The sequence below is a fragment of the Jaminaea rosea genome, assembly GCF_003144245.1.
Source record: "Jaminaea rosea strain MCA 5214 unplaced genomic scaffold BDZ90scaffold_1, whole genome shotgun sequence".
NCBI lineage: Eukaryota > Fungi > Basidiomycota > Exobasidiomycetes > Microstromatales > Jaminaea > Jaminaea rosea.
Genome location: NW_020289975.1, coordinates 2,709,394 through 2,736,192, shown reverse-complemented (window position 1 = coordinate 2,736,192; position 26,799 = coordinate 2,709,394). Strand labels below are relative to the sequence as shown.

At 58.9% G+C, this 26,799-nt stretch overlaps 11 protein-coding genes across 11 annotated transcripts; 6 read left to right on the top strand and 5 right to left on the bottom strand.

The window, feature by feature from the left end:
• Positions 1-1,134: 1,134 nt before the first annotated feature.
• Positions 1,135-2,186, top strand: BDZ90DRAFT_225620 (hypothetical protein; the record flags this gene model as incomplete). Its single annotated transcript, XM_025504676.1, has 6 exons — positions 1,135-1,288; positions 1,362-1,542; positions 1,613-1,644; positions 1,726-1,905; positions 1,981-2,013; positions 2,086-2,186. The coding sequence occupies 6 exons, from the start codon at positions 1,135-1,137 to the stop codon at positions 2,184-2,186; spliced, it is 681 nt and encodes a 226-aa protein (XP_025365651.1).
• A 326-nt stretch (positions 2,187-2,512) lies between these two features.
• BDZ90DRAFT_31942 (hypothetical protein) lies at positions 2,513-3,641 on the bottom strand. The gene has a single exon (XM_025509493.1). The coding sequence runs from the start codon at positions 3,425-3,427 to the stop codon at positions 2,831-2,833; it is 597 nt and encodes a 198-aa protein (XP_025365650.1). The 5' UTR covers positions 3,428-3,641; the 3' UTR covers positions 2,513-2,830.
• Positions 3,642-6,242: 2,601 nt separating this feature from the next.
• BDZ90DRAFT_31911 (hypothetical protein) lies at positions 6,243-7,148 on the top strand. Its single transcript, XM_025509492.1, has 3 exons — positions 6,243-6,577; positions 6,661-6,943; positions 7,021-7,148. Exons 1-2 carry the CDS (start codon positions 6,446-6,448, stop codon positions 6,904-6,906), a joined length of 378 nt encoding a protein of 125 aa, XP_025365649.1. The 5' UTR covers positions 6,243-6,445; the 3' UTR covers positions 6,907-6,943; positions 7,021-7,148.
• A 1,270-nt stretch (positions 7,149-8,418) lies between these two features.
• BDZ90DRAFT_258080 (hypothetical protein) lies at positions 8,419-9,463 on the top strand (the record flags this gene model as incomplete). Its single annotated transcript, XM_025508029.1, has 2 exons — positions 8,419-9,188; positions 9,256-9,463. The coding sequence occupies 2 exons, from the start codon at positions 8,419-8,421 to the stop codon at positions 9,461-9,463; spliced, it is 978 nt and encodes a 325-aa protein (XP_025365648.1).
• Positions 9,464-9,678: 215 nt separating this feature from the next.
• On the bottom strand, positions 9,679-10,771 carry BDZ90DRAFT_258079 (hypothetical protein; the record flags this gene model as incomplete). Its single annotated transcript, XM_025508028.1, has 2 exons — positions 9,679-10,232; positions 10,303-10,771. The coding sequence occupies 2 exons, from the start codon at positions 10,769-10,771 to the stop codon at positions 9,679-9,681; spliced, it is 1,023 nt and encodes a 340-aa protein (XP_025365647.1).
• A 151-nt stretch (positions 10,772-10,922) lies between these two features.
• BDZ90DRAFT_230031 (hypothetical protein) lies at positions 10,923-13,252 on the top strand. Its single transcript, XM_025505317.1, has 2 exons — positions 10,923-12,381; positions 12,448-13,252. The coding sequence occupies exons 1-2, from the start codon at positions 11,043-11,045 to the stop codon at positions 12,942-12,944; spliced, it is 1,836 nt and encodes a 611-aa protein (XP_025365646.1). The 5' UTR covers positions 10,923-11,042; the 3' UTR covers positions 12,945-13,252.
• On the bottom strand, positions 13,005-14,342 carry BDZ90DRAFT_245198 (tyrosine tRNA ligase; the record flags this gene model as incomplete). Its single annotated transcript, XM_025507495.1, has 2 exons — positions 13,005-13,121; positions 13,167-14,342. 2 exons carry the CDS (start codon positions 14,340-14,342, stop codon positions 13,005-13,007), a joined length of 1,293 nt encoding a protein of 430 aa, XP_025365645.1.
• A 209-nt stretch (positions 14,343-14,551) lies between these two features.
• BDZ90DRAFT_216427 (putative chimeric spermidine synthase/saccharopine reductase) lies at positions 14,552-17,027 on the top strand (the record flags this gene model as incomplete). The annotated part of the gene is made up of 3 exons (XM_025504270.1): positions 14,552-14,689; positions 14,761-15,110; positions 15,182-17,027. The coding sequence occupies 3 exons, from the start codon at positions 14,552-14,554 to the stop codon at positions 17,025-17,027; spliced, it is 2,334 nt and encodes a 777-aa protein (XP_025365644.1).
• A 641-nt stretch (positions 17,028-17,668) lies between these two features.
• BDZ90DRAFT_31823 (hypothetical protein) lies at positions 17,669-20,476 on the bottom strand. The gene is made up of 4 exons (XM_025509490.1): positions 20,213-20,476; positions 20,078-20,144; positions 17,816-19,987; positions 17,669-17,741 (listed from the first exon to the last, which is right to left on the bottom strand). The coding sequence occupies exons 1-4, from the start codon at positions 20,306-20,308 to the stop codon at positions 17,728-17,730; spliced, it is 2,349 nt and encodes a 782-aa protein (XP_025365643.1). The 5' UTR covers positions 20,309-20,476; the 3' UTR covers positions 17,669-17,727.
• Positions 20,477-21,085: 609 nt separating this feature from the next.
• On the top strand, positions 21,086-23,663 carry BDZ90DRAFT_273255 (zf-DNL-domain-containing protein; the record flags this gene model as incomplete). Its single annotated transcript, XM_025508794.1, has 3 exons — positions 21,086-21,504; positions 21,604-21,791; positions 22,420-23,663. 3 exons carry the CDS (start codon positions 21,086-21,088, stop codon positions 23,661-23,663), a joined length of 1,851 nt encoding a protein of 616 aa, XP_025365642.1.
• On the bottom strand, positions 23,603-26,762 carry BDZ90DRAFT_230027 (Pkinase-domain-containing protein). The gene is made up of 3 exons (XM_025505316.1): positions 26,344-26,762; positions 25,932-26,265; positions 23,603-25,855 (listed from the first exon to the last, which is right to left on the bottom strand). The coding sequence occupies exons 1-3, from the start codon at positions 26,459-26,461 to the stop codon at positions 23,809-23,811; spliced, it is 2,499 nt and encodes an 832-aa protein (XP_025365641.1). The 5' UTR covers positions 26,462-26,762; the 3' UTR covers positions 23,603-23,808.
• Between the last annotated feature and the right edge of the window lie 37 nt (positions 26,763-26,799).

The following is a 26,799-nucleotide window of genomic DNA, read 5'->3' as shown; positions in this document are numbered from 1 at the left end:
TTGACCCGAGACGAGAGGCAAAATCGTGAATCCTCGCTGCTCCTGCCAACCAGCAGCTTGAAGGCACAGTACCCACTGAGACAAACGCCCGATCTTTCGACGACCTCGATCGACGACATCGCGGTACCATGCGCTGATTCAAACCTTCCTCCCATACCCCGTGGCTGCGAAGCTTGGCCCTTGAAGGCGTGAAAGCACACTTGCTGATCATCCATCCCGCTTGCATGATTGCGATTGCTTCTTTGGGAGCGACTCCGCTCGGCGCGAGGAAATTGTTCATTCATTTCGTATTGAGTAACAACTTGGGCAATTGTGATCATAGCAAGAGGACGAGGTAGGCCCAGAAAGCAGCTTCTCGCACGAGCGCGCGCAGCCCAGCCCTCTACGGCCAATCTCTGCACAGAACCCAACGACTCGTCAAAACGACACTGCCCCAGAAGGCTTTGTTGGCTCAGTCGCCAACAGCTTCGTCGTAGCGAGACAAAGGAAATGGCCATACGTCTTCGATTGAGGGCGAGGACAGATGGGCCACCTAGACTCGCATGGTCCGTGTGTTTGTCGTCGAGCCAAGGTGCGGTCGGCTGCCAAGCTCGCTAATATCGGCTCGCCAGTCAATTTATGCGACTGCCTCGCCACGGCGTCGCGTCCATTGTCCCTGAGCATCTGGCCTCGAAGACACCCAGCCATTGTTCAGGCTTCTCAAGATCAATGCCCCGCACCATGATTTGATGCCTGTGTCTCGCATACAGTGACGCTGCTAATGGGAATGACTGTAGTCTGGCACCACCGCAGAGCCGCTTCGCTATTCGTCCCCGCTGTGACCTCGTTCGCTCTACGGCAACCTCGTCGAAGGTCCGCCAGAATTGGTTTCTCTCAGAGAGCTTCCAGCGACCCTGCTACCCCGCAATGCCCCTCCGCAACCTGATCGGTGCCCGCTCTAGCGAACCTTGCTACACTTCGACAGTTGTGAAAGGAGGGACGCGCTAGGGCACTGCTGCATCTCAAGCGCGACGTCACGGCTTCGTAAGAGAATTATAAGAACCCCTCTGTCCCTCGTCTTTTCCTTTGTCCTCTCCATCACTCCACTCGCCCCTCACTCCAGCCCCAACCCTACAACCCCTTACTCAAATCAACATGAAGTTCTCTGTCTTCGTCGTCGCCGCTATGGCTAGCGCTGCTGTCGCTGCCCCCGTCGCTCCCCGTGCTGATGGCAACGGTGGTGCCGGCATCGTAGGCAACGGCCCTCTGGGTCTCGGCGGAGGTGCCGGTCTCGGCGGCTGCCTCTTCGGTGAGTACCCTCTCCATGTTACCAGTACTGGCCACGTGGCTGACCCCATGCTCACCTCTCCTCACGTATACAGGTAACTGTCTCGGAGGAGGAGGTGCCGCAGCAGGCCCTGGTGGCGCCGCCGGAGCCGGGGGAGGCAGCGCATCCCCTTTCCAGCCCAATGGACCTTCCAAGCGCGAGACTGGGGTCGTCGTCGAGCGTCAGCAGGGCAACGGCGGTGCGGGAATCGTGGGCGGTGGACTGGCCGGACTTGGGTGAGTAGAGTCGCTCGCTGCGAAGGCGAGCCTGCACACTGACTGAGTTCCTACCTTCTCGACATGACAGCGGCGGAGCTGGCCTGGGTGGCTGCCTCTTCGGTGAGTCTCCTGTCCGTGCTACCATCCTCGAACGCGTCGCTGACCGTGACCATTACTGTGCCCCTTCTACATCCTTTTTAGGCCAATGCTTGGGAGGCGGAGGTGCCGCAGCAGGCCCTGGTGGCGCCGCCGGAGCAGGTGGAGGTGCTTCGAGCCCATTCCGCCCAAATGGACCTTCCAAGAGGGAGACTGAGGTCGTAGAGGCCAGGGCTGATGGTAACGGCGGCGCTGGCATCAACGGCGGTGGCCTTTTCGGACTTGGTGCGTAATGGAGGCTGTGTCTAGCAGTCAAAGGGACTCTACTGACTCAATACTTCGATCTTCTTTTCCTCGCAGGCGGTGGCGCTGGTCTTGGCGGCTGCCTGCTCGGTGAGTGTCCTCTTCATGTTACCAGTCCGTGCCACATGACTGACTCTTTCCATCCCCTTCACACCTTTACAGGCAACTGCTTGGGAGGCGGAGGTGCCGCTGCAGGCCCTGGAGGCGCTGCTGGTGCTGGTGGCGGGCAGAGCAGCCCTTTCCAGCCCAACGGTCCCCAGTAAGCGCTCCATAGCTCACTGGTTCGCGTAGTCTCTCACCTCTTGCTCTTGATCCGACGTGCTATTCCTGCCTGCCGTGACCGCAGGCACTGTTTCGGCCCCACCTCTTTACTCGCTCCAATCCATTCCTTTTACCCCACCGAAGATTTGCCACTTTTGTTTGATACCAGATTGCTATGCGTAGCCTGCCGCATGCTGTGCGCCACATTGAAGAGGTCTAGGAGCGTCTACGTTGCCGTGACGCGTCATGAGGGACAGCCGCAGCAGTGCCGCCGATGCGCTGAGCTGGGCTTCTCCTGACCATAGAAGCTGGATCATTCGCGCCCCGCCCAGCGAGTCATGTGTTCTGTCTGATCTCTTTGCTCTGTGCGGCGGTGGATCCACGCCCTCAGCCTTGGTGGACTGGTGACCCGCGGCTCACATTGATACCGCCCAGCATCAGCCGAACGCGCGAATCTGAGCTCCTCCAGCGCACCGCTGTTACTCGTCTCCGATGCCATCGAGACGGCACGCTGCTTGCCTTGACGCTTTCAGGTCATTTTTGGCGCGGCGCCATGCGCAGTAGTCGAGGTCCTTGTGCAAAAGCGCATGGCGATGTCGTATTAAATGTCGCTTCCCTTGAGGGCGGGCAGTCGAGCGCGATGTTGCTACTTGTCTTCCATAAGCCACCCCTCTCCCCAACATGCCCACGGCATCGGCTCCTCCCATTTACGTTCCTCCCAAAGCTGCCTTGCGCGCATCATATCATCTGCTGCCTCCTTGCAATGCCGCTCCAAGAGGCGCGCGTGCGCATTTTTCGGATCGATGCGAACCATGTTCTGCCACACGGGACACGACGCTCCTGTATGCTCTTGCAAGCATTTGGGGTACGCCAGACAGGTGTGGGGGCACTTGGCCCTGTCTTGCCTGCTCTCCTCGGCGTTGACAACCTGGCAGTCGGGATGTTCGCAATAATCAAAGCGGCCTGGGAAGTACAGACTGTGCTTCCTGCCCGTCGCACGGGAGAAGGCAAAGCCGGCCCATCGTTTCGCTCGTCGCTCGACGTCGTGTCCAGAACGCTTGAGGCGAATCACTGCGACTAGTTGTGACAGTGGTTCGACACCGTGAGTCTGGGCGCGCAGTGGCCCCCAGACGTCAAGTACCTGATAGTCGACGGGATCTTCCGGATGAGAGATTGCAGGCCTCAGTATCTGCTCCATCTTGCCCGCAATGTCCTCCTGTAGCTCTGGGGGAACGTCGAACATTGTGAGCACGAAAAGTCCCTCGGCAGCACTGGCTGCGTCACCAGAGGTAGGCTCCCGAGTCTGACTGAATCCCACTGATGACCAAAATGAAAGTTGCAGGCCCACTTCAGCAATTGTTGCGGCCCAATTTTTGTCTCAGAGAGGTCGAAGCAGAGCATAGAGCCCACGACTCTTGGCTGACACCACCTTGCCGAGTAACGAAATACCTGGTGTAGCTCTTCCGTCAGGTCTTGGACAATTGAGTCGAAGCGGGTCTTGTCGCAACCTGTTTCCGTCAAGCTGTAGGGTAAGGTGAAGCGGCATACGCCTTGGCTGAGCTTGTGTGCATACTGCAGCTTGATGTCAGCAATTAGATCCCAAGAGTAGTGGGATGAGTTCCTCCCACCGGCGCTCCACAGCAACCTGGCTTTCAGCGCGCTTGTCCGTCGTTCACTGCCTCAATCGAGGAAGGAGGCCGCGGTTTTCAGGCTCAAGACGGCCGTGGGTCGCTGAGAGGAGGCAAAATGGGACATGCCGTGAGGGACGATCGCATGGATGGATGGAGGAGGTACAGACGTAAGCGACGATACAGCAGGACCACGCTACCTCATTTATGCAGCCGGCGGTGTCTCTCAGTATTGTCAGACGTGTCACGACCTCATCTCGCGGCCGTGCCGAGACGGTAAGTGCGGCCCATCGTTGGTTCTCCGTCGGCATTCATGCTCAAGTGGCTCCAGCATGCTCCCATGGAGGGGTCATGCTTTTGCAAGGCCTCTCTGCTGCCGGCGTGCCTTCTGATTGACCTTTCTCTAGCTCGATGAGGTCGTGAGGTTCGAGGATCCCTACGTGAGCGGATGAAAGGAACGTTACTGTGCTAGGCCACTTGGATACTGACAGAGCGGCCGCTCCTTTGTCCGTGCGCGACAGAGCGCTCCGCTCTTGCCTTCATAACCATCACTCACTACACGCGCGCGTCCACCACGTCGCCGTCTCATGGCGGCGAGGATGCGTCGGTCGCGCAGACATGCCATTGGCCTCTGCTAGTAGGCAAGGTGTGCTCAGGCACCTCGTCAAAGGTAGTGGGAAAGGGCTTGCCAGCGTGAGCGACGGCGACCCTATCCGGTTCGCCCAGCATCCACTCGACATTGTCGAGCCCTCACCCAGAGGAGGCTGAAAGTGTCCGTCTAGTCAACAGTCAAAGGCTACAGCTGCGATCCCCTTGCACTGCCGTGGATGTGTTCTACATCTTCGTCGAAGTATTGGCTCAGCCTACATTTAAGTCGGCGCTACCCCGGGAGTACGCTCTGAACTCAGCAATCTCCTACCATGGTCAGCGGCGCGGCTTGCCAGCACACTATGGTATCGCAGGGTATCAAGCTCTTCGAAACAGCTGGCTACTGCTATTCTCGACTCGCCAAGCGCACGCAAACGCTACGAGTCTTGATGTCGGCGCACACTCCCGTCACCGACGCAGACAGCCATGATTCACTTGCCCACCTTACACGCTAGTCTCAAGCGCACGGGGACGGGCATCGCAATCTAAAGCATCCAGGTAGCTATGAGGCCTTATAGCACTCATCGCCTTTGAAACCTTGCGGAAGAGCATCAGCAATCACCTTCGCAAAAGCTGCCCATGTAGGCCTATGCCAGCCGCATCCATTGCCAAAGGGGTAACCAGGCGGCCTTTTGCACTGAGGCGCATCAGCGAGGAGAGTCAGCCATACCTTGACTACTCCGACGCAGCAGAGGCTCTGGTACAGGAGACAACAACCCTGCCAATGGCTTCAAGTACCCCAAGTGCAACCTCGAGGCTCGCCAGCTCAACGGCTCTGCGATCGCTGGATTCAAGATCATCAATGGTCAGCGCGTCCACCAGGTCTTTGAAAAGATCCTGCCGACGGCACGCAGCGCCATTCGCATCTTCCTCCTCGCCCGCGAGTCTCTGGCAGCAGATGCCCCCTCTCTCATTGCCTTTGTGGAGCAGACCCTGGCCGATTACGTGCTTTGCTGGGACGAGGGGGGACGGGCAGTGTACATCGTGCGCTCGCAGCAACAGCTGCTAGACATGCTGCGGTCTGGTCAGGGGTTCAGCGACGTGCGCGAGTTGGCTCGCCGCGGTGCGGGTGATCGCCGACTACTCGCCGTTGCGGGGGCGATCAACGGGGAGGTGAACCGCCACGGCCACCTTGCTTGCCCTCGCACGTTCACGAACGTCGACGGTGATCCGGCCGGATCCGTGAGTGGCCAACATTTCACGACTGCTCCCACAGTAGCTGACGTCCCTATCCCAGTCATCCTCGTCCGGCGCAGGCCCTACGTCGTTCACCCGCACGGAGTTGGGACGCTCAAAGAAGGGCAGGAGCTTCGTCATGGAGCGATCGTCGGCAAGTTCATCCTCTGGGTCTCGCCCTCCTCATCGCACCGTCAAGGAGAAGTGGCACGTCTGCCCGTACGGCGACCAGCGCTGCAGTACGTATCTTCTGCCTGTACGTCTACGGTGCAGAGATGCAATGAGCTGACCGTTAAGCCTTCTCTGCCTACTCTACTCGCAGTTCTTCAGAACGAGGGCGACGAGGACAAGAATCGCCAGCCTCGAGAGTCTCAGGAGGAATGTGCTTGGAGGCGCTACAGGTCCTGCCATCCGGGCAAGATCAACTCCTGCTGCCTCGGATGGAGGGTCCAGTGCCAGCATTTCAAGTCGCTTCTGAGAAGACGGACAAGAGCCGTGTTGTAGAGCACTTGAAGACTGCTCACGAATGGACCTCTGGCGCAGGGCCTGACTCGGAGTGGGAGGACGAGGCTTAATGCGAGATCTGTTCTTCGATGATGATGTTTGATTGAATTGTGTGCTGAGAACTGCGACTACATATGCCGAGTCCCTTCCCCTCTGCATTTTTCCTATCCTTCTACTCCATCTCCTCGTCATCTGAATCGCCCCCCAAAGTCTCGTCCCTCGGCACGACGAGCTCGAACAGCTCCTCGTCCTCCTCGTCATCGCTCTCCAGGGTGGCCTCGTAAGCCCCGGTGCGCGTTGCCGCAATGGCTTCGTCGCAAAATTGCTGGCCCTTTTGGGCGTGGCGCAGGTGGGATGCCTTGTGCGACGCCTTCTCCTCCGTCTTGTCCTCCTCGTCCTCTATGAGAGCACGTCGGCTGCGAAGAAGGAAGAGGAGGGTGAGTCCGGGTTTGAGGCGATAGATGCTGACACTGTCTCTGGTACTCACAGCTTCTTGCGCTCGTTGACGACCTTGTTGAAGGCGGCAATGTACTCGGCGCTCTGCGCCTCCAGGAATCGCCTACGTCGGTCTCGAGAGCGAAACTTGCTGAGCTCGTCGGCAGAGAGTTTAGGAGGGGCGACGGCAGCGGGAGCCAAGTTGTTGTTGGCGGGAAGGAGCTCGATGGGAGGCTTGTTGGGGACCGCCTTCCAAGCCTGGCGTCGGTTGTACAGCCGAATGTACGACGCTAAGCCTCTGCCGTCGATTGCCTTTTGTAGAGCCTGCTGACGGTTCCTCGCCCTGCGTCGATGAGGATATAGAGAGTGTGAGTGGTGACCTGGAAGAGCGATCAGAATCAGAGAAATGCTCACGTCGCGGCCCAAGCCTTTCGGTTCGGGGCAGGTAGTTTGTGGATGTCGGCGAGCGAGGGGACGTCGCCCTGAACAATCAGGAATGTGAGATCCTCCCCGTCTGGGCCTACGCTGTTACCATGGGCCTCGGTGAGGGCGCCGCCGCGAAAGCCAGCGTCGTACTTGTTGAGGCAAAGCTCGGCTAGACTAGCCTGCGCTCAGACCCCTTCTTTGTCCCTATCTGGTTTGTTGAGCTCGAGTCTCTGTCTTCTTCAGCTTCCTCCTTTTGATCTATCACTTTGAAACGACGTGCTCCACATTACAGCCTCCCGAGACGTCACGGTTCAGTCAGGACCATGAGTCTTGACGACTCTGCTGATTTTCCTTCGAGTGCAATGGGTACGATGCCAATGGGTAAAGGCGGAGTAGTGCGCACCGGCTGATCGTGGCATGAGCCCTCTGCCTTGATGTCGATGATGCAGAAGTCCCAAAGTGAGCCAATGTTCGACTGCAATCAGGCGGTAAGTTGAGGTCGAGGGAGGCGAATCTGCACAGGGGAGTGGGGGAGGATAGCAAACGCAGCGATGCGGATGATGGACTGGGTGTGATTGGCACGTTGGAGCGGATGAGCTGGCAAATCACAGTAGATAAGTGGCTGGAGCGAAGCAGAGCGACGAACAAGCGGCTTGAAATCGACGCGCGAACCCCAAAGACGTGCACGCGCGAAAGGCAACAAGCAGCTCGAGGCTCGGACATGGGATGGGGCTGGTCATGTTGAGAGGCGTGAAGTTTAGCGACTGACATCTCATCACAGGTACGTAACACTCGTCACCGAGATCAGTACCCGACTCAGACTCGCATTCCCTGTGGAGAAGGCAATTCTCAACAGTGAACCGCCTTTGTCATTGCCGAACAAAGGAGCGCGCCGCCTGCCGCGCCGCCTGCCACGGCGCCTGCGGTCGTGAGGACAAAGGAGGCGTATGAGGTATAAGGTAGCTTTTTTCTCTCGCAAACACTCTTGTCTACCACAAAACCTTTGACACCACTCCCAGTCGTCATCACTGTCCCTCACTCGCTCCCTACCTGTCCACTGTCCGTCATGAAGCTCCTCAACCTCCTTGCCTTTGCCTTAATCCTCGTCTCTCTTTCGTTCCTCGCGGACGCCAGGCGGTGTCGCGCTCACCATGCCTATCATTCGGGACATTCGGGCCCTCACTTCCAAGCAGTTGGCGCTGGCCGCCAGGAGCATCATGCCCCCCACCCCTCCCATCAGCACACCACCGCCACGGCATCAACTCGACCGCTCACCAGTGCCACGATTCACAAGGGCGCGAAGACCGAAGGTAACGCAGCCAAATCGCCCGGTCATTGGGTGCCTCAGGGCAGCGTGCTTTCCAGCATGCATCGCCATCTGCCCAAACCTATCCACAGACCTGTCAGTACGACGATCATGACTCATAGCTATCAATCCGTGGGCAATGGTCATCCGACGCCGTCAGGATTCTCTTCCTCCCCTGTGCCACCTGCAAGCGAGTCGAAATCATCTTCGAGCTCCGTGTCAAGCTCGACATACACCACGTTGGCCTTGACGTCCTCCACGCGCTCGACAAACGGTCATCCGGTGCCTGCGAGATTCTCAACGTCGTCACTTCGAGCTGTCAGCGAAACCACATCGCCGACTGTGCACTCTTCCTCCCTCCAACAGCCCAGCTCAACGCACAGGGCGCCCTCCAGCACCACTGCCACACGCTCGACAGTGTCGGTTCCGCAGGCGTCCTCCAAAGGCATCTCAGCGACCTCGTCAACTCACACCACTGGCAGCACGTCCTCTCGTGCACCGCACCCCTCTCCACCAGGCCAGCAGCCCTGCCGCTCCTCGCATTGGGACTTTCGCTCCCTCCCTCGCTCCTCGATCATCTCCAACTGGGACACGACCTCCGCTGCCGCTTCCCTCGCAGACTTCATCGACCTCTCCGGCACGCCCGCAGGCACGACGTGGGCTCTGACCAGCCAAGGCCTGGAGCTCTACCTCGTCAAGCCCAAGGAGAGCGGGACCGCCGCGCTTGCAGCCACGATGTCAACAACGTTTGTGCTCAAGATGGGCGCTAAGGTGACGGCGGAGATGCAGACTTCGGGCGTGGGAGGGGCGGTCAGTACCTTGACTATGTATCATCCGGGGCAGGATGAGATTGATATCGAATTGCCGGGAGGGGTGTGCAAGTACGTAGCGCCGCCCGCGACACCAGCTGGGCTCGATGCTAACCTCACCCATGCTTCGACGCCGCAGCACCAATTACTTCGTAGGCGGCAAGGGCCAGTCCGGCACTGGTTGGGAGTCGTCCAAGCTTGACGGGTCTGAAACTTCAGACGGTTTCCACTCCTACTCGTACGCCTGGGACGATGAAGTGATCCGTTTCGGCTTCGATGGCGCCACGGTGCACGATAGTCGACGTGTCAAGAACGCGAGTTTCTGGCCAACGCATGGACAGACGTGAGTGGACGCCTCAGCCGTGGTGTGAGATTGTCGACTGACCTCCTTGGGCTCCTTGCGACGCGCCGCAGCGTCCAATTCGGTGTCTGGGACGTCTCGGGCAGCCCGCCCGGCACCCAGGAATGGGGACATGGACCCATCGATTGGTCCAAAGTGCACGGCGACAAGATCACCGTAATCTTTCGCTCCCTCACAGTCGACTGTGCTTGGTCATCTTGATCAGAAGAGCAACACCTTCACCCCCTCGTTCCCCCTCACACAGTCCCAAGCCTCCTTGAGTCCCTCTCGCCCCGCCTCTTCGTCCATCATGCCGCGCATCTTCTCATCTCGCCAGCCAGCATCGATGACGAGGGCACGCAAATTGTCCAGCTTGATAGCCCTGCAGGAAAGGAGGGTCGCCAGACGCTGGGCTGTACCTGCTCCTGCGGCTACGTGGTTGGCGGAGAGGAAGTCGGTCTGCTGGGATACGGAGAAGTGACGTGCGAAGAGTTTGGCGATCTGCAGGGGCGCCGCGCTCGTGGATGGCTTCTTGTCTTGCGTCGTCTCTTCCTCGTCGTCCCGGGAGACCTTAGGCTTTTTGCCCTTCTTGACGCTCTTTTTGTCCGCTGCGGCTGATGATGCTTGGTCATTCTCACTGAGTAGGCCTCGCAAGCCCCGAGCAAGGTCCACTGCTCTGAGCGCATTGTTCGTCACGACGAGGACAGCGGGCGCGCCCTTGATCCTGCGAAGCGGCGACCCCGCATCGTTGACCAGCGATTCAAGATCCGGAAGTACTGTGATGTAGAAGCAAAAGGAACGTCAGCTTGCCGTCAACTCCACCTCCATTGGCTGCGCTGCACTCACGATCCCTCAAGAAGCCTGCGAGATCGCTCACCTCCCTCCCTCCTTTCCAAGTAGTGGAATCCACTAGCCTGCTTTTGCCTACCGCAACCTCATCCATCTCCATTTCACTTAACTCCTTCCACCCTTTGACGCCCCTCAACTCCTTGCGCAACCAATCGGCCTGGAATTCCGGTGGGAGCAAAGCTGGATTCTGCCGCGTGTCCTCTTCCTCCTTCCGCAGTTCTGCTCGGCGGGCCTTGCGAGCCTTTTCACGCTGCTTGCGCTTCTGCTTCTTGGCGGCGGAGGAGGCACCTGCTGCCGTCTTGGCTGCGGTGATGTCGTCGTCGTCGTCGCTGTGGTCATCGTCGGGGCGGCGGGCTCGTTTTGTCCCTGCGACGCCGCGTGAAGACGAGGGGCCTGAGATAGTCGCCGCAGCGTCATGATCACTGTCTGATTCGAGAACGTAATTGCCGTCGAGGGAGTCTGCCATCGTGCGGCGGTGATGGAGTGTTTGGAATGATTGAGAAGAAGACCAGGCACAGACGGAACTGCATCGCTCTGACAAAAATCGTTCTCAGTCCGCCTTCGCAAACCAAAGGCCGTCCGTCTGTCCGTCCGTTCGCTCGGGCCTCCTCGAGTTACGCTTCTGCTCATCAATCCCCCTCGCCCTCCATCTCTGTGCCCTTGATCGTTATTCGCCCTCGACACAGACGCACATGATGGCAGGGCCGCCAAACGACTCACGGCTTCCCATCCACTCCATGCCTTCTTCCACTCCTGCCTCGTCTCTGGCCAAGACCATCGATCCCTTCGCCGTCTACGAGCAAGCGGTCCAGACCCCCGCAATCGAGTGCGCAAACCTCGCCTCATTTTACTACAACGCGCAGCCCATCGGCTCACGGCGCCCTGAGGCTCGCGTACTGCGAGAAGACTTCTCCTCGACGGGAGCCGTTGCAGTTCGATGGGTGAACATGGCCGAGGGGAATCGCAGTCAGGCAGTTGATCTGGACTTGGAGGCGCTCAGGATCGCGAGGCGACGGCTGTTGAGACAGGAGCGCGATCGCGCACCGGGAGGAGAGAGGTGGACGGCGAAGTTGTTACAGCACGGAGAGCTCAATGAGGAGGGAGGAAGCAGTCGATGGCTGGCTGTGGACGAGCAGGACGAGCCAGCAAGCGGCAACAGCGCCTCTTCGTCAGGCGAGCGTTCGACGACTTGGGCAGAAGGAGCTACTTCAGACCGTTTCGAGCGCAAGTATCAGGCAAGGATGGCGAGGCAGCAAAAAGGCAAGGACAAGAAGAAGCTGCAGCTGGCTGGCGAGGTGCGACGACGGCAGCGAGGCGGACATGAGGACGAGGAGGACCGCTCGGATCATGACGGCATCGACAGCCTGTCCTCCCTTTCCTTCACCAATGGCAACGCTCACGTTGATCGTCAAGAGCTTGAAGCGCCGCACCTGCTCTGCATACACTCGTCAGTCCTCTCCCTTCCCGTGCCTTTACCCCCTTCATCAACCAAATCGCACAATCACGGCCAACCAGCCGACGTCTGCCCACCGGATATTGTCGCCTCACTCAACTACGCCCTCAGCTATTTCCACAAGCGTAGTGACCTGCTCACCTACCTACGTGGCGTGCGGAAAAGTCTGCGACCGGGCACTGGCGTGCTAGTGTGCGACCAGTTCGCAGGCCCGCTAGGGGAAGCGGCACATGTACGAGCCGGGCGAGGAGCACGTCAATTGAGCGCTACAGAGGAACACGAGGAGCAGGAGGCACTCTGGCGACAGTTCTCAAAGGAAGAGGGCTTCTTGCGAAGGGGCGAGACGATGTACGAGAGCCTACCGCAGCCACTCGATGCTACTGTCGCGGGTATCCAGGTCTGGAAGCCGCACGCCCGTCAGCACGCGGCTGCTCATTCGCAGGATGGCGCGGCTGCAAGTCAATGGCCCAGAGGCAGACTGAGCCTGGTGAGAAAGGGCACTGTTCCTCATCCGACTGCCAAGGGACGGAATGTCGCATTTGAATACTGGAGGGAGGACGCGCCAGTGGATCTGGTGACCAATCGCTTCAGGATGAGCTTGAGCTTCCGCTTCAGCGAGGATGGTGAGTGCTCGAGACCCTCCGCTCGAGAGACGTGGAGCCTTGCTGACTTTCCTCTCCCTCTGCCAGCCTCCTGGACTCGCGACTTCTTCTCGTACGATTTCCGCTTCTGGACGCTCGCCGAAGTCCTCGAAGCAATGGACGAGGCAGGTTTCGTCGACGTCTCGACGCAAGTTCTTGACCGCGGTCTCGCAGAGGATGATGAGGACGAGGATCGATCAGACGCGAGCAGCGTCGATTCGGGGGAGGACCCGGACGCTGATCTGGCCTTCCTTGCCCGCACGGAGAAGGAAGAGAGTCGAGAGGACAAGGCTGGGACGACCGAGTATCGGAAGCTCAAGGAGATGGAGAAGGTGTTCGCTCGGAAAAGCTTTGCGAGTGAGTATCGCGGAACCTACTCTGCCTCTACCAGTCTTCAGCTAACGTGTTGCTCCCGTTGCCCGTTTCCTTGCCAGCCTACGTGGTCGCAAGAGCTCCATCGCCTGAAGAGGTGGCCGCCGGCCAGAGTCAAGAGGCCTAGGGGCCAGCGCGTTGATTCCTCATCTTATTGTCACCGCACTCATTGATGCGCATGAGAAAGCATCTTCTCGATATTCATTAGTGTGACAACTCGCCCGCGCCCCCACTCACTTCCCGTCGACACCCATCTTCTCTACCCCGTTCGCCAACGCTTCCGCCCCCTCCTTGCTAACTTCCGCCGCCTGCCCATCCGTAGGCGCAGTCGTGACCCCTGCCTTGGGCGGCTGCGGCTCTGGGTCAGGCATCTGGCCTCCTTGGCTGACGGGCACATGTCTCGGGTTGATCTTCTTGGCCTTCTTCTTCTTCTCCGGCTCTTCTGGTGGCGGGTATGCCAGCTTCTCCACCTTCTGCCACTCCTCGTCGCCCAAGAAAGCCTTCTGGACGGGCGCCAGCAGCTTGACAAGTGCGTCCGCCACTCCCTTCTTGAGGTCGGCAGGGTGAACCTCGCCAGCGACAAAGGCGCGCTCAAGCTCGCTGTACTCGGCGAAGTTGAGAACACCGCCACCGAACTTCTCGGGAAGGGCAATGGTGAAGAGTGTACCCTTTGGCGCATCGGCAGGGACAAAGGGCTCGGCGATGCCCTCCCCTCCTGCCGCCTCTGCCCTCAGTCTCGATACGGGGAAAAGCACCGCCTTGGCAAAGGCCAATACACCGTTGCCATCCGCAGGCGTCGACTTCGGTTCGCAGACGGCCGATTTAATCTTGCTGCGCACACTCTCTGCCGGGTCGAGGAAGTCGATCTTGGATCCGTGGTCAGACGATGACATCTTGCTGCCCTTGAGGCCAGGCACCATCGGGTTCATGAGGTGACTGCGCTTCGCATAACCTAGCTTTGGAAGCAGAGCTTCCGCGTATGTGAAGATCTTTCGTTGGTCAACACCGCCGAATTGGAAGTCGACGTCGAGGTATTGCTCGTCAAGTGCCTGCAGACCCGGGTAGAGCATCGAGGAGAGGAGGGGCGAGGCAACTTGCTTGACGACTTCTGCTCCCGCCTTTTTGCAGTCGTGCTCTGTCGTGAGGGCAGCCGTTCGGTAGACGTCCATTGTGTACTCGGGAGTGAGCTGGTAGCTCGACCCGACGACGAAGGTCAAGCGCTCGGTCGGTACGCCGATGGCCTTGAAGACGGAGATGAGGATGCGCTGGTAGAAGTCGACGCGATGTCGAACGAGCTCGATGGGTGCCTTGAGGTTGTCAAGGAAGGCGTGGATGTCTGCAAGAAGGACCTTGACCTGAACGCCAGCCTGCAGGAAATCGGCGATCTTGGTCAGAGCTACGAAGTAGCCTATATGCGGTCTCGAGGTGGGAGCAGTTCCCCAGTAGGCTCGCAGCGGTCTGTCGTTCTTGGCGATGAGGGCCTTGAGGTTGTCTGCGCCCAAGACTTCATCGAGGTCGCGCGTGATGAGAGTGAAGGTCTCCTCTGCGTTCAATTTCGGGATGGACGCCATGCTGAGTGGTGGTGGGAGCGAGGAAAGAATGTCTCGCAGCGTAGCGCAGTGTGGACCGATTTGTTCGCAGTCCGCCCTCCCCTGTGGCCGCGCAGAGAGCGGAGTCAAGTCAAGTCAAGTCGAGGGACGGGAAGAAGTGGATCGATTCTTGCTCGACCTCCGCACTGACTGCGACGTTGCCTCTGCTCCATAACAATCCTTTTGCAACCATGTCGGCACCCACTATCCTTACTCACCCCCTCGTTCGAGATGGATGGTTCACCGAGGTCAACTCGCAGTGGCCTGGCCAGGGAATGTCTCTACAGGTCTCTCGCATTCTCCACCACGAGCAATCCAAGTTTCAGGATGTGAGTGTGTGCGCGCGAGTGCATATATCCATGAAGTCAGCACCTAATCTACCCTGTCCTCGCGCCTGTAGGTTCTCGTCTTTGAGTCGACGACGTACGGAAATGTCCTTGTCCTCGACGGCGTCATTCAAGCCACTGAGCGAGACGAGTTCTCGTACCAGGAGATGATTGCACACCTGCCCCTTGCCTCGCACCCTAACCCCGAGAGGGTCCTCGTCATCGGTGGAGGTGATGGCGGTGTCCTCCGTGAGGTTGTCAAGCACCCTTCGGTCAAGGAGGTCATTCTCTGTGACATCGACGAGGCTGTGCCCCGCGTGTCGGCCAAGTACCTTCCCAAGATGGCTGCAGGGCTTCATCACCCCAAGGTCAAGGTCATCATCGGCGACGGCTTCGAGTTCCTCCAGCGCGGCGAGAACCAGCAGTGAGTGTGCGCGGGCGAGACGGACCTCTGGCAATTTTGGCTGAGCCTTTCTTCAACCCTCCCCGCGTTAGGGCCTTCGACACGATCATCACCGACTCGTCCGACCCTGTTGGACCGGCCGAGGCCCTTTTCCAACCTCCCTTCTTCAAGCTCCTCAAGAATGCCCTGCGCGAGGGCGGCCACATCTCGACTCAGGCCGAGTCAATGTGGATCCACCTCAATCTCATCCGCGAGATCCGCCAGAGCGTCAACGACATCTTCCCCGTCGCAGACTACGCATTCACTACGATCCCTACGTACCCTTGCGGCCAGATCGGCTTCGTCGTTGCTTCCCTCAAGCCCAACGAAGACCTCCGCCAGCCCCTTCGTGAGGTGTCCGACTGCCGCTACTGGAGCCCCGCCGTCCACAAGGCTGCCTTCACCCTTCCTGAGTTCGCCCGCAAGGTCATCGAGGACGGCGAGCAGGCGCCTCCCCGCGTCATTGCCTCTGGTGACGGCGAGGTGGCCAAGCGCAACGCCAAGAAGGTCCTCCTCCTCGGATCCGGCTACGTCGCTCGCCCCTTTGCCGAGTACATCACCCGCTACCAGGAGTACTCGCTCACTGTCTCGTCGTCCAAGCAAGCCAACGCCGACAAGATGGCTGAGGGCCTGCCTCGCACCAAGGCTCAGGCCGTCAACGTGCAAAACCCTCAGGAGCTTGAGGCCGCCGTCGCTGCGCACGACGTCGTAATCTCGCTGGTGCCGTACATCTACCACGTCGATGTCATCAAGGCTGCCATGAAGAGCAAGACCAACGTCGTCACCACTTCGTATGTCTCGGACGCCATCCGCGAGCTCGAGCCCGAGATCAAGAAGTCTGGTATCACCGTGGTCAACGAGATCGGCCTCGACCCCGGACTCGACCACCTCTACGCCGTCAAGGCGATCCATGACATCCACGCCGACGGAGGCAAGATTACCTCTTTCACCTCATACTGCGGTGGTCTCCCTGCACCCGAGGCCGCCAACAACCCGCTTGGCTACAAGTTCTCGTGGTCTTCTCGCGGTGTGCTGCTCGCTCTGCGCAACACGGGCGTTTTCTGGGAGGACGGCGAGAAGAAGACAGTTGCTGGTATTGACCTGATGCAGAGCGCTAAGCCGCTCAACACGGGCAACCCGGCCTTCAACTTCGTCTGCTACCCCAACCGCGACTCGAGCCCTTACCGCGAGTGGTACGGCATCCCGGAGGCGCAGACTGTCATCCGTGGTACGATGCGCTACGGCGGCTTCCCCGAGCTGGTCCTCGCGCTGGTGCGTCTGGGCTTCCTTGACGATGGAGAGACTGCCAAGGAGTGGCTCAAGACGGGCTCCACCCTCTCCTGGCCCTCTGTCGTCGCCAAGCTCATTGGCGCACAGGGCGGCGACAAGGACATGGCCGCTCTTCAAAAGGCGATCGAGTCCAAGGTTAACTTCAAGTCGGAGTACGAGCGCTCCGCCGTCCTTCAGGGAATGCGATGGCTCGGCTTCTTTGACACATCCGCCAATGCTACCGTACGCGGCCTTCCCCAGCAGATGAGCGCCGGCTTCGGCAACCCGCTCGACACGCTCTGCGCTACCCTGGAGCAGAAGTGCGCGTACGCTGACGGCGAGCGCGACATGGTTATGCTGCAGCATCGCTTCGAGGTCACCACGAAGTCGGGCGAGCAGAAGGTCATGACCTCCTCTCTGCTGGACTATGGCCATCCTATGGGTCACTCGAGCATGGCCAGGCTGGTGGGTGTGCCTTGCGGTGTCGCTACAAGGCTGTTGCTTGAGGGAGACAAGAGCGTGGCTATGCCTGGAGGAGGCATCTGGGTGCCTTACACCGAGGAGGCGTGCAAGCCTCTCAGGGACGAGTTGGCAAAGGAGGGCATTGCGCTGCAGGAGAAGTGGGTCTAAACGTGATGATAATGATTTGACAGGAGGGGATACAGACTCGTCAAAAAGGCCTTACCAGCCAGGCAACGCAACGCAATGCAATGCAGCTTCAAGTGTCAGTAGAGAGATGGGCGAGAGCAGCAGCCCTCGCCTCCGCTTAGATCGCAACCCCATCGCAATTAAGGGCCTCATTCGAATTATCAGACGCTTGCGACACACAGGCGCGAACAAAGTAGGTGACCAGATTGCATTACACACAACGCCGCTACCTATCTACATCACTCAGTGCGCCTAGTGATCCTTCCTCTGCGAAGCGCTCCAGCGCTTCATGCCATGCTCGGTACCCATCACAGCCTGCTGAATAGCATGCGCCTGGGCCATCGCAATCGCCTCAACCTGGTTTTTCGCCTTGGCCTTGCGGTCCTTCTCGTCCCCGGCTTTTGCCGACTTGCCATGCTTACCGTGAGAGCGCTGACTGCCATGGGAAGAGCGTCGAGCAAGGGGACCAGAAGAGGGTGCGGAGGAGGAAGATGCGTTGGCGTTGGCGGCGGTAGAGCTCGAGACGGGCTTGCTGCTGCTGCTGCTGCCGGAAGACGTGGGTGAAGCCTGAGCCTTGGCAGTAGCCGACGCAGTACACCAATGCTCAGCCTTGTCCGCGCTAGTCGAGTAGTGACCCTTCTTCAGCTCATGCCCTTCCGCATCCGCCTGACGTCCATTGCCCTTAGATGAGGAGGCCTGATCGAGGCAGCCAAACGCGCCGGGGAAGTAAGTCCAAGTCCCTGTAGGCGTGATGGCTTCGACGGACTCACTGGCGGAGGCGGCGTTGGCTGCGGGAGTCGTTGTCGGGTTGGCTGCGGCAGCACGAGAGGAAATGCGGACGTTGCCCATGAATGGTTGAACTTTCATCGCTGCTGAGCCCTTGTTAGCCACGTCCGATGGTGCCGAGGATTCTGCGGACGATGACGAGGCAGGAGCGGAAGCGTCCGCGGATGCCGAGGCAGCAGGGAAGCTCAATGTCTTGGTGGCCGAAGCCTCCTCTGCCTTGACGATGATGACGACCTCAGTGCCTTCAGGAGCAGCAGCTGCGGCCGCTGCGGAGGTGGGAGCCTTTGCATCAGATGAGGAAGCCGAAGGCTCGGCGCTCATCGACGAGGAGGCGGCGGAGGATGCGTCACCGGCGGAGAGGGCAGGCTGCGTAGGAAAGTCGGACGATCCGCTGGGGGCTGCCGAGGAGGCAGCGGTAGGCTCTGCCTTGGCAGTTGCGACGTGCGTGACCATTGACGCTCCACGATCGAAGTCAAGGCCAGCGGCACCCGTCTGCACAGCATTGTTCTTTGGCTTGCCGGAGGAGATCGAGCTTGTGCTGTCCGCCTGAGCTACAGCCGAGGCAACCGAATCGGCGTCGTGACCCTCCTCGCCGTCATCGCCCTTGTTGCCCTTGCTCGCGGCCTTTGACTTGCCAGTCTGCTCAGGCTGGGCCGAGGTCCCAGCGGACGAAGGCTCAGTAGCCGTAGCTGAAAAGTTAGGCACTGGATGCTGATGGCCATCATCGCGGCGCTGTACATCGATGTTGAGCTTATGAAGGAGCTTCTTCCCGTCGTCGGCCGTCTCGGTAAGGTTGAGGTGTAGCACATCGTTCACGATGCCGATGATGTCGTCCACGAGGCCGCGCTTGGCCATAGCGTCGGCGTCTTCGCCATCGCGCTTGACATGAATGTCGATCTTACGGAGCATGCTTCGCCCCTCATCCACGGTCTCGGTAAGGTTCAGGTGGAGAATGTCATTGATGAGGCCGCGGATGTCGTCCACGAGCCCACGGCGAGAAAGAGCCTCTCCGGGGGTCTCGTCGCGCTTCTTGACGTCGATGTTGAGCTTGTGGAGCAACTTCTTGCCATCATCAGCGGTCTCTGTGATGTTCAAGTGCAGCACGTCATTGACGATTCCGATGATGTCGTCGACGAGACCACGGCGGGCAAGAGCCTCTTCATCGCCATCGCGTCGGTTGATATGAATGTTCATCTTGTGCAGCAAAGCCTTGCCATCGTTGCGAGCCTCTGTCTTGTTGAAGTGAATCGCATCATTGACCAGGTTGATGATGTTCTGCACCAGGGCACGACGCTGGATCGCATCAGCTGGCGTGGCAGCCTCATCGATACTGCGCTTGAGGTTAATGTCGATCTTTTTCGGCAAGGCCTTGCCGTCTGTGGCGACCTCGTTCTTGTCAAAGTGAATGGCATGGTTGACCAAGCTCAAGACGTGGCCGAGAAGTGCACGACGCTCATGCGCCACTGCATGGTCCTCGTTGACGTCGCGCTTAAGATTAATGTCGAGCTTGTGGAGGAGGTTCTTGCCATCGTAGAGGGTCTGGGGCAAGTCGAAGTGGATCGAATTGTTCACTAGGCTGAGGATGTGTCCGATGAGGGCACGACGCTGCATTTGCGTGGCAGGCAAGGCCTCATTGCGCTTTACATTGATGTCAATCTTGCGCAGCAAAGCCTTGCCGTCAGTCGCCACCTCGTTGAGGTTGAGATGGAGCGTGTCGTTGAGAATGCCAAGGATGTCATCGACCAACCCTCGACGCATGGCAATGGCTTCGGCAGGAGACGAAGGCGAGCGCTTGGAATTCTGCACCAGCTCGTCACTGCGACGGGCGAGAGCTGTGACGCCGAGGTCCTTGAGGATGTTCTTAATGTCTTGACCGACCTCGGTCAGGTTGCCATTGAAATCCTGCACCAGGTCGATCATGTCTCCGATAAGGCTGCGGCGCTGCATCCTGGCGTGCAGCGCAGCGGTGGGTGTGGCCGCGGCGGAGACTGAGGTTTGAGTGCGAGTCATCATTGATGACGACTCGGAACGCTGCGGCGCACCCGGGACGGCAGGAGTGGTCGAAGCTCCAGGCAAGGCGGTTGAAGACGACGTCGAATTGTCTACGCGGTCGAACGTCAGGTCGCCCAGAGCATTCTTGAGCTCTTCACCGACTCCTGTGAAGTTGAGGTGGATGAGGTCGTTTACCACGTTGACGAGGTCACCAATCAGGCCTCGACGGGCGTATTGATGGGTCGACAACTCACTGTCGGGAGAGAAAGAGGCCACAGCTCGCCCGACATGAGCTGAGGGGTTGCGGATGGCAAATGCAGCCTGGTGGAAAGCATGTTCTGGGACGTCAGCTATAATTCTTTGCTGCTGCTAGCGTAGCCCGTACTCACCTGCTGATGTATGGGCAGGCTTGCCGCCTGGCTCGCCGTCGCCATGAAGAGCGACATGAGGACGAAGAAATAGAGAGAGTGTGCGGCGCGAAACATTTTGGGCTACTGTATCGTGAGATGGAGGTGGGATATGAGGAGAGCGGCGGTAGGTATGTGAAATGAGACCGGTCTAGAAGCGAGAGGATGAGGAAATGACAGTGAGGAGCGCTTGTGCCAGCAAGCTGGGTGTGTAGGCGCTAAGGTGAGTCGTGAAAGGTGAGAGCAAGGGCGGATAGAGATGATGAGGTAGAGGAAGTAAAGCGGATTCGTCAAGACTGGACCAGCAGTCTTGCGGTGGAGAAGGGAAGGTGAGGGGGAGGTGAGGATGGTGAGCGTAGCTAAGGGAAAGGAGAGGCAGAGTTTGCGGACATGGCCGCATTCTTATTCAGTCTCTCAATGAGTGCAAAGAGTCCGTCGATGCCATTCTGGGTAAGCCAAATCGCATCGGCGTTGGTAGATAGTAGATGCTCGCTGCTCCCTATCCCACGGCCGGGTGCGATCGTGCATCGGTGGTGAGATATCTACGCAGCGGGGAGAGAGGACGATCGTACGAGCGCCTTGCAGTCGTCGCCGCGGTAGCGAGGTGGATCGTGCGTTGCCCGGCGAAGTCTCATCTCTCATTGTTGCTTTGCTTGCTGGCAGCGGTAAGAAGGCAGGATGGGTTGGACTCGAGCACCGAGGCATATCGCGCTCGGCGTCTTGCATTCCTTGAGTCCTCGCGTGGGCGAAGCCGAGAAATTGCCGACTTTCCCGCTCGATGAGACAGACCAGATTTTGGGTCAACTCCACCTTTGATCCGAGCAACTCACCATTTCATCCAATCGACTAGCAGCCATGACAATAGCAATTAGTGCATCGGCAAGTCTGACTAGGACTCTGATTCCACGCCTTGGCACAGCATCGTCGTCATCATCGGCATCGGTCCTCAAAGCGGTAAGGGTGAACCCCTCAGTCTCGACCCTGTTCAGGCACTCTGGTCACACGACAGCTGCTCCTCCTCCTCTACACCGTCCTCCTCACTTTGATCAGCAATGGAGGGGCCGTGCCTTCTGCACTGCGACACTGCCTCGTCGCAACGCCGGCGCCGGCGAAGAGGCTCGCAGCGGCACCCCCATCGGGCAGATTGAGCAGCGTCTCTCCCTGACCTTTACCTGCGCAGTCGAGGGCTGTGGACATCGATCCACGCACGAGTTTGCCAAGCGATCCTACGAAAAGGGTATCGTCATTGTGCAATGCCCTGAATGCAAGAATCGGTGAGTTGCCGAGCGAGCGAATGATGGGGAAAGTGGCAGGTCGCTGATATATTTGCTTGCCACTCGGCCTCGTTCTACGTTGCTCATCACGTCTTGCAGCCACCTCATCGCCGACCATCTCTCATGGTTCAAGGATGCTGGCGAGGCAAAGACGGTGGAAGAGATGGTGAGGGAGAAGGGTGGGCGAGTGAGAGTGGGGAGAAAGGCTCTCGAAGATGGCGTGGATCAGGGTGAGACGGTCGAGATCCTGAGTGACTCTGATGCGGAGGCTTTGGAGGCTGCGAGGGGTGCGAATTGATCATTTATGGACTTGTTAATTCGATCACTTCTCGATAATGCCATCGTAGGGAGTCGTTACATCTCAAGCTTGCCGTGAGGCTCGCGCTTGGAGGAGCGGAAGGCCGCCCGATTGCGCCTCCACCTCTGTCTCTGTGTATGCCGCGAATTTTGAGCCCTGGCACTCCTTTCGCCTCGATTACCATTATCGTCGCCATCATCGTCGCTGCCGTATGACGCTGCACGGCGACGATGACCAGACGATAACTTCCCTTGACAGCAGGGATTATGGAACGACGAATGGCAACGACCACAACGGGCCAGTAGCTTCTTCTGCGGCCCTGCCTCGTCTGCCTCCGGAACTGCTACTCCAGATCCTCCTGTCCCCGAACCTCTCCCCCATCCTCTCTCCCTCTCCTCTGACCCACACAACTCTCCAAGCACTCCTTCTCGTCTCACGGCTCACCCATGCTTGTGCCCAAGAACATCTTCAGTCAGTTCTCCTCCTCCCACGCCACGTACGAGACTTCCGCAAATGGTACGATCGACAACGCAATGCCGGATTCCCTGGTGTGGGGACCACTCATGCGGTCTTTTGTGCGCTAGACGACGTCAGTCGCTTGACCCATACCAGCGCAGGATGGGAAAGCTGCTTCCTGAGGATGTTGCACATCCTCGGCCCGGGCATCAGTCATTTGAGTCTTTGGCATTCGGAAAGTCGAATATTGCTTAGGGATGCGGGGCAAGTGAGGGGACGTCATAGGCGGTTGGGTGCTTTGGGCCCGGCGTGGGCATGGGGAGAAGGGGATGACTTTGAAGATGTGCGAGGAAGCGATGACGAGGAAGACCATGCAAGCGAAGAGGAAGAGGATGGCACAGGCTCGAAAGCGGTCATCAACTCGGCGGCTGAGCTCGCCGCAATGAGGGAGCGTGCCCGCCAAAAGATGCCGCAGTGGCTTCGTCGGGAGCTCGAGACCAAGCCCGTAGCAGAAGTCGCAAGGACACATCGCGCCCATCTCGCCCCTTATGGCGACGTAGACGCAGCCGTAGCCGCCGCTGCAACGGGAACTTCGGACGATTTGCTCACCCAACACGCCGTCAACTCGCGCAAGGACAAACGACAACTTAAAGGGTGTCGACCCACGAGTCTGTCCATCATCCTCTCGCTGCCGCTCTTCGAGAATCAGGAGCCGGCGTTGTTTGCCAGCATGCTCGTCTTCTCGCGCTGCAAATACCTGGATTGCCACTTTCCCGTGCCAGCGCACGCGCCAAAACTACTTTGGCTGGTCAGTCATCTAGTCAGAAGCCCTCTCGAGAGACTCAAGCTGTCCTCGACGCATGCTACACTCGTGCTGGGTCTGCCGCCATTCAACTCACAGCAGGCAGAGGCGATGAGGAGGAGGGACGCCGTGAATGCTAGGCAAGTCGGAAGCAGAAGAGGTGCGCCGCAACAGCAGCCTATTAACCTCGCGTTAGGGCTGCGAGCCATCCTTGAAGATGAGCATCTGCGATGCCTCTTGCATTGGGAATTCGCTGGCAAGCATGCCGACGCACCGCGTCAGCTCGAACGGGCTTTCACAGAAGTCGTCGTTGAGCGGGGCCGTAGGAGAGGAGGCTCGACAGCAGCCCCAGCCACCGCCCGCAGCGAAGTCGCCGACGACGGCCTTGACTCAGTATACGGCGCCCCGCGCGATCCGTGCGAGGACATCGAGCCGGTTCGGGTACGTCTCTTCCAGCGCAACCAAGGTGGCTACGGCAAGATGAAGGACCGGCGTGATGACTTTGTACAGCAGAGCATGGGCCTGAGCCAAGGGATTTGGGAGAAGTGCGGATTGTGGGGCGAGGGCGACCAGGTGGTAGAATCCGAGAAGGAGTGGAGATGAAATCAAGCAGAAACGCCGCAGTCAGAGCATCGTAACCTTCTATATCCGGCGATAGACAGATGTGAAGAGAAGGACAAATACGAAACGCTCGCAATGCGCTGCCGCAGCGCCAGTTCCAACGTCTATGGTGATGTGTGGCTCCTCGCTATCCTCCCCCGGCCAACTCAACAATCAATCTCGTCGCGCACTCCAAGAACAAAAAGGGACTGCACACTTCCTTTCTTCCCTCGGGTACCGCAGGAGCCAAGCTAGGCTTGCTGGCGGACGTCTTGCCTAGAAGGCGACGTCGCATATTCGCGCGATGCTGCTGCTCATCGCCCCCCATGGAGCGAGCTTCTTGCGCCGCCGAATCAAGTGCACGCTCCACACCTTCCGTAGCAGCCGCGTCACGCAGCTCAGCAAGATCCTCGTTGCTCGACTCCTGAGTTCGCGGCGGGGTAGGATCCAGCCGCACGTAAGCCACGTTGCGGAAGTCGACGAGGTAGTTGTTCGAGTCAACCGAGTAGAGCTGTAGGTCCATGCGGACTATGACGTTTTCGACTCGCCAGCGGGTCTCAATAAAGAAAAGCTCAGTACTTGCGCCGGGAAGGGCATTGTCGCTGCCAGTCTCCTTGGAGGATGACTCGCCTGCGGCAGCTTGGGTATCTGTGTTGGGTTGCTGCTGGCCTTGTTGAGAGACGTCTTCGCCTTGCCGGGCGGTACGCGGCGCCTTCTTGACTCGCCACTCCATGCCCAGGGCCTCAAGGGTGCGGTAGAGTTCCATGATGATCTCCATCGGTGGAGAGCGTGAACGAATCCCAAAGTGCCATCGAGGTCTCGAGCGCCGCGTAGCAGCAGCCGCAGCCGGGGGTGGAGCTGATGCTTGCCCTCCTGCAGCTGCATCACCGCTTTGCGTTTTGGCGGCCCACGGTCGCTTCGCTGGCAGGCTAGTCTCCAATATCGAGATGCCGCTAGGTACAGCCACCTCGGGCGGCTGGTCCAGATCCTCATCATCGAAGAGCAAATCATCCTCTGCCAGTCCGCCCCCACCATCCTCTGCATCGCTCAACCCAGAGTCCAGCCCGTCATTCGCATCCGCGTCCGCCTCTGCCACTTCAGAGTCGTATGTGTCCGACGCAAACGTCTCGTTGCCGTCGTCCGTTGCTTGCGAAGTGGTCTCGTCCGCCTCGTGCGATGCGCCGAGGGGCCGCTGAATGGACGGATCCCGCGTTCGCCTGCGGATGGGTCGTCTGATGCTTGTTTGCCTCGTTGGAGGCTGCGAGGAAGCGGCAGAGCTAGACATACTGCCAGAGGCGGACGCGGATGAGGGGTCGTGGCTAGTCGAAGGTGCAGCTCCCGCTCCAGCAGCTGCGGCCTTTGCCCTTCTCTCCTCCAACCCCTCATTCCAAGCAGGCGGGCTTCCCGAGTCGAGCCATGCGCGCATCCCTTCTTCCCGCAGTCGATCATCCGAGTCCCCTTCTTGCTCCGATGTCCGTACCATCCGTCGATGATCCCTCACGAGCTGGTAGGCAACCTTGAGCTGGTTATCGCCCGGCTGCTGAAGGAGATCGAGGATCTCTTCGGCGGTAAAGGTCACCATCTTGGATTGAAGCTCCTCGACAATCGAGCGCTGTAGGTAGCCTAGGTCGGGGGAGAAGATGGTGCGCGGTCCGCTCGGGGACGCTCGATCGTCGACACTGTGTGCGCTTTGCCCTTCGCCATCTGTAGGGGCCTGCGGCTGCACGCCACCGCCAAAGTCAAATTCCTGGCTCGATTCTCCCTCCATGAGCCCCGTCGGCGTAGAAGGCAGTGGCTGCAAGTAGCGCGGCAGGTCCTGCTGGAACCATGGGAGCTGCCTGATCTCGTTGATCGTGATACGTTTCACCGGGTCGACGATGAGCATCGAGCTCAGCAGCGAGGAGGCCTCAGCTGAGAGGTACGAAGGGAGCGAGTATATACCGCTGTTGATCTTCTTGAAGAGTGTTGGAATGTACTCGTCGTCAAAGGGAAGGCGACCGCAGAGCATGACGTAGAGGATGACTCCGCATGACCAGATGTCGATCTCTGGGCCGGCGTATAGCTTGCCGCTGATGACTTCAGGAGCTGCATAGTTGGGTGAGCCACATGAGGTCTTGAGGAAGTCACCATCAGTCATGATGTTGGAGAGACCAAAGTCGCCAATCTTGACGTTGTTCTGGTCGTCGAGGAGCAGGCTGTGCGGGGAGCGATTTGGAGAAGCACATCAGCAGCCAGTCAACACGTGCCTTCGTCTTGCTGCGCTGCACTCACTTCTCTGGCTTCAAGTCTCGATGCACAATCTTCCTTCGATGGCAATACTCGATGGCGCAGATGATCTGCTGGAAGAAGCGCCTAGCCTCCGCCTCTGGCATCTTTCCCCTGTCGACGATGTACTGAAATAGCTCCTTCGGCGCGTACTCGATGACCATGATGATGTCGCCAGGCGTAGTAATGACTTCGTACAGCTTGATGATATGAGGATGGCGGAGCAGCTTTAGATATTGGATCTCACGCTTGACGCGCGCGCCCATGTCCATCGATGAGATCTTGCGACGGTTGATGATCTTCATTGCAACGCGATGTCCTGTCAGGGAGTGGGTTGCGACTATAGAGCGGGCGGCGATCAGGGAGCGACGGTCAGCTACTGAGGCTAGTCGAGGATCCTCTATCCGACGCTACGCACGCTTGACCTTGCCAAAGCTTCCAGTGCCCAACGTCCGCTGCAGCGTGTACTGGCCGATCCGCACAGGCTGCCTACCATGGCCGGATCGTGACGACGATGATGTAGCGCCGCGGGGCATTGAAGGCTGCCCTGACGTCGGTGGGGGGTGAACTTTGCTGGACATCGCAGTGGCACAGTGGGAGGTAATAAGATAGGGAAGGAAAGGGAGGAAGGAAGGACGAAGAGCTGGCCAGGCTCAGTGGAGGAAGAGCCTCTCAGACGTCTTATCAATCGCAGGGTGTGCTGCGCTGCGTGCGACGTGAGGATCGAGAGCGAGGTGCCGAAGGTGTGAGAGTGCCTGATGTTGCGTACTTCGTAGCAATCGTGGCCCTGACCGGATGAATAGAGATCGCTATGACGACGTTGTGGTGGTGAGAACGGGAGCAGAGAGCAATCTGCGAGTCGTCAGCCAGCCCT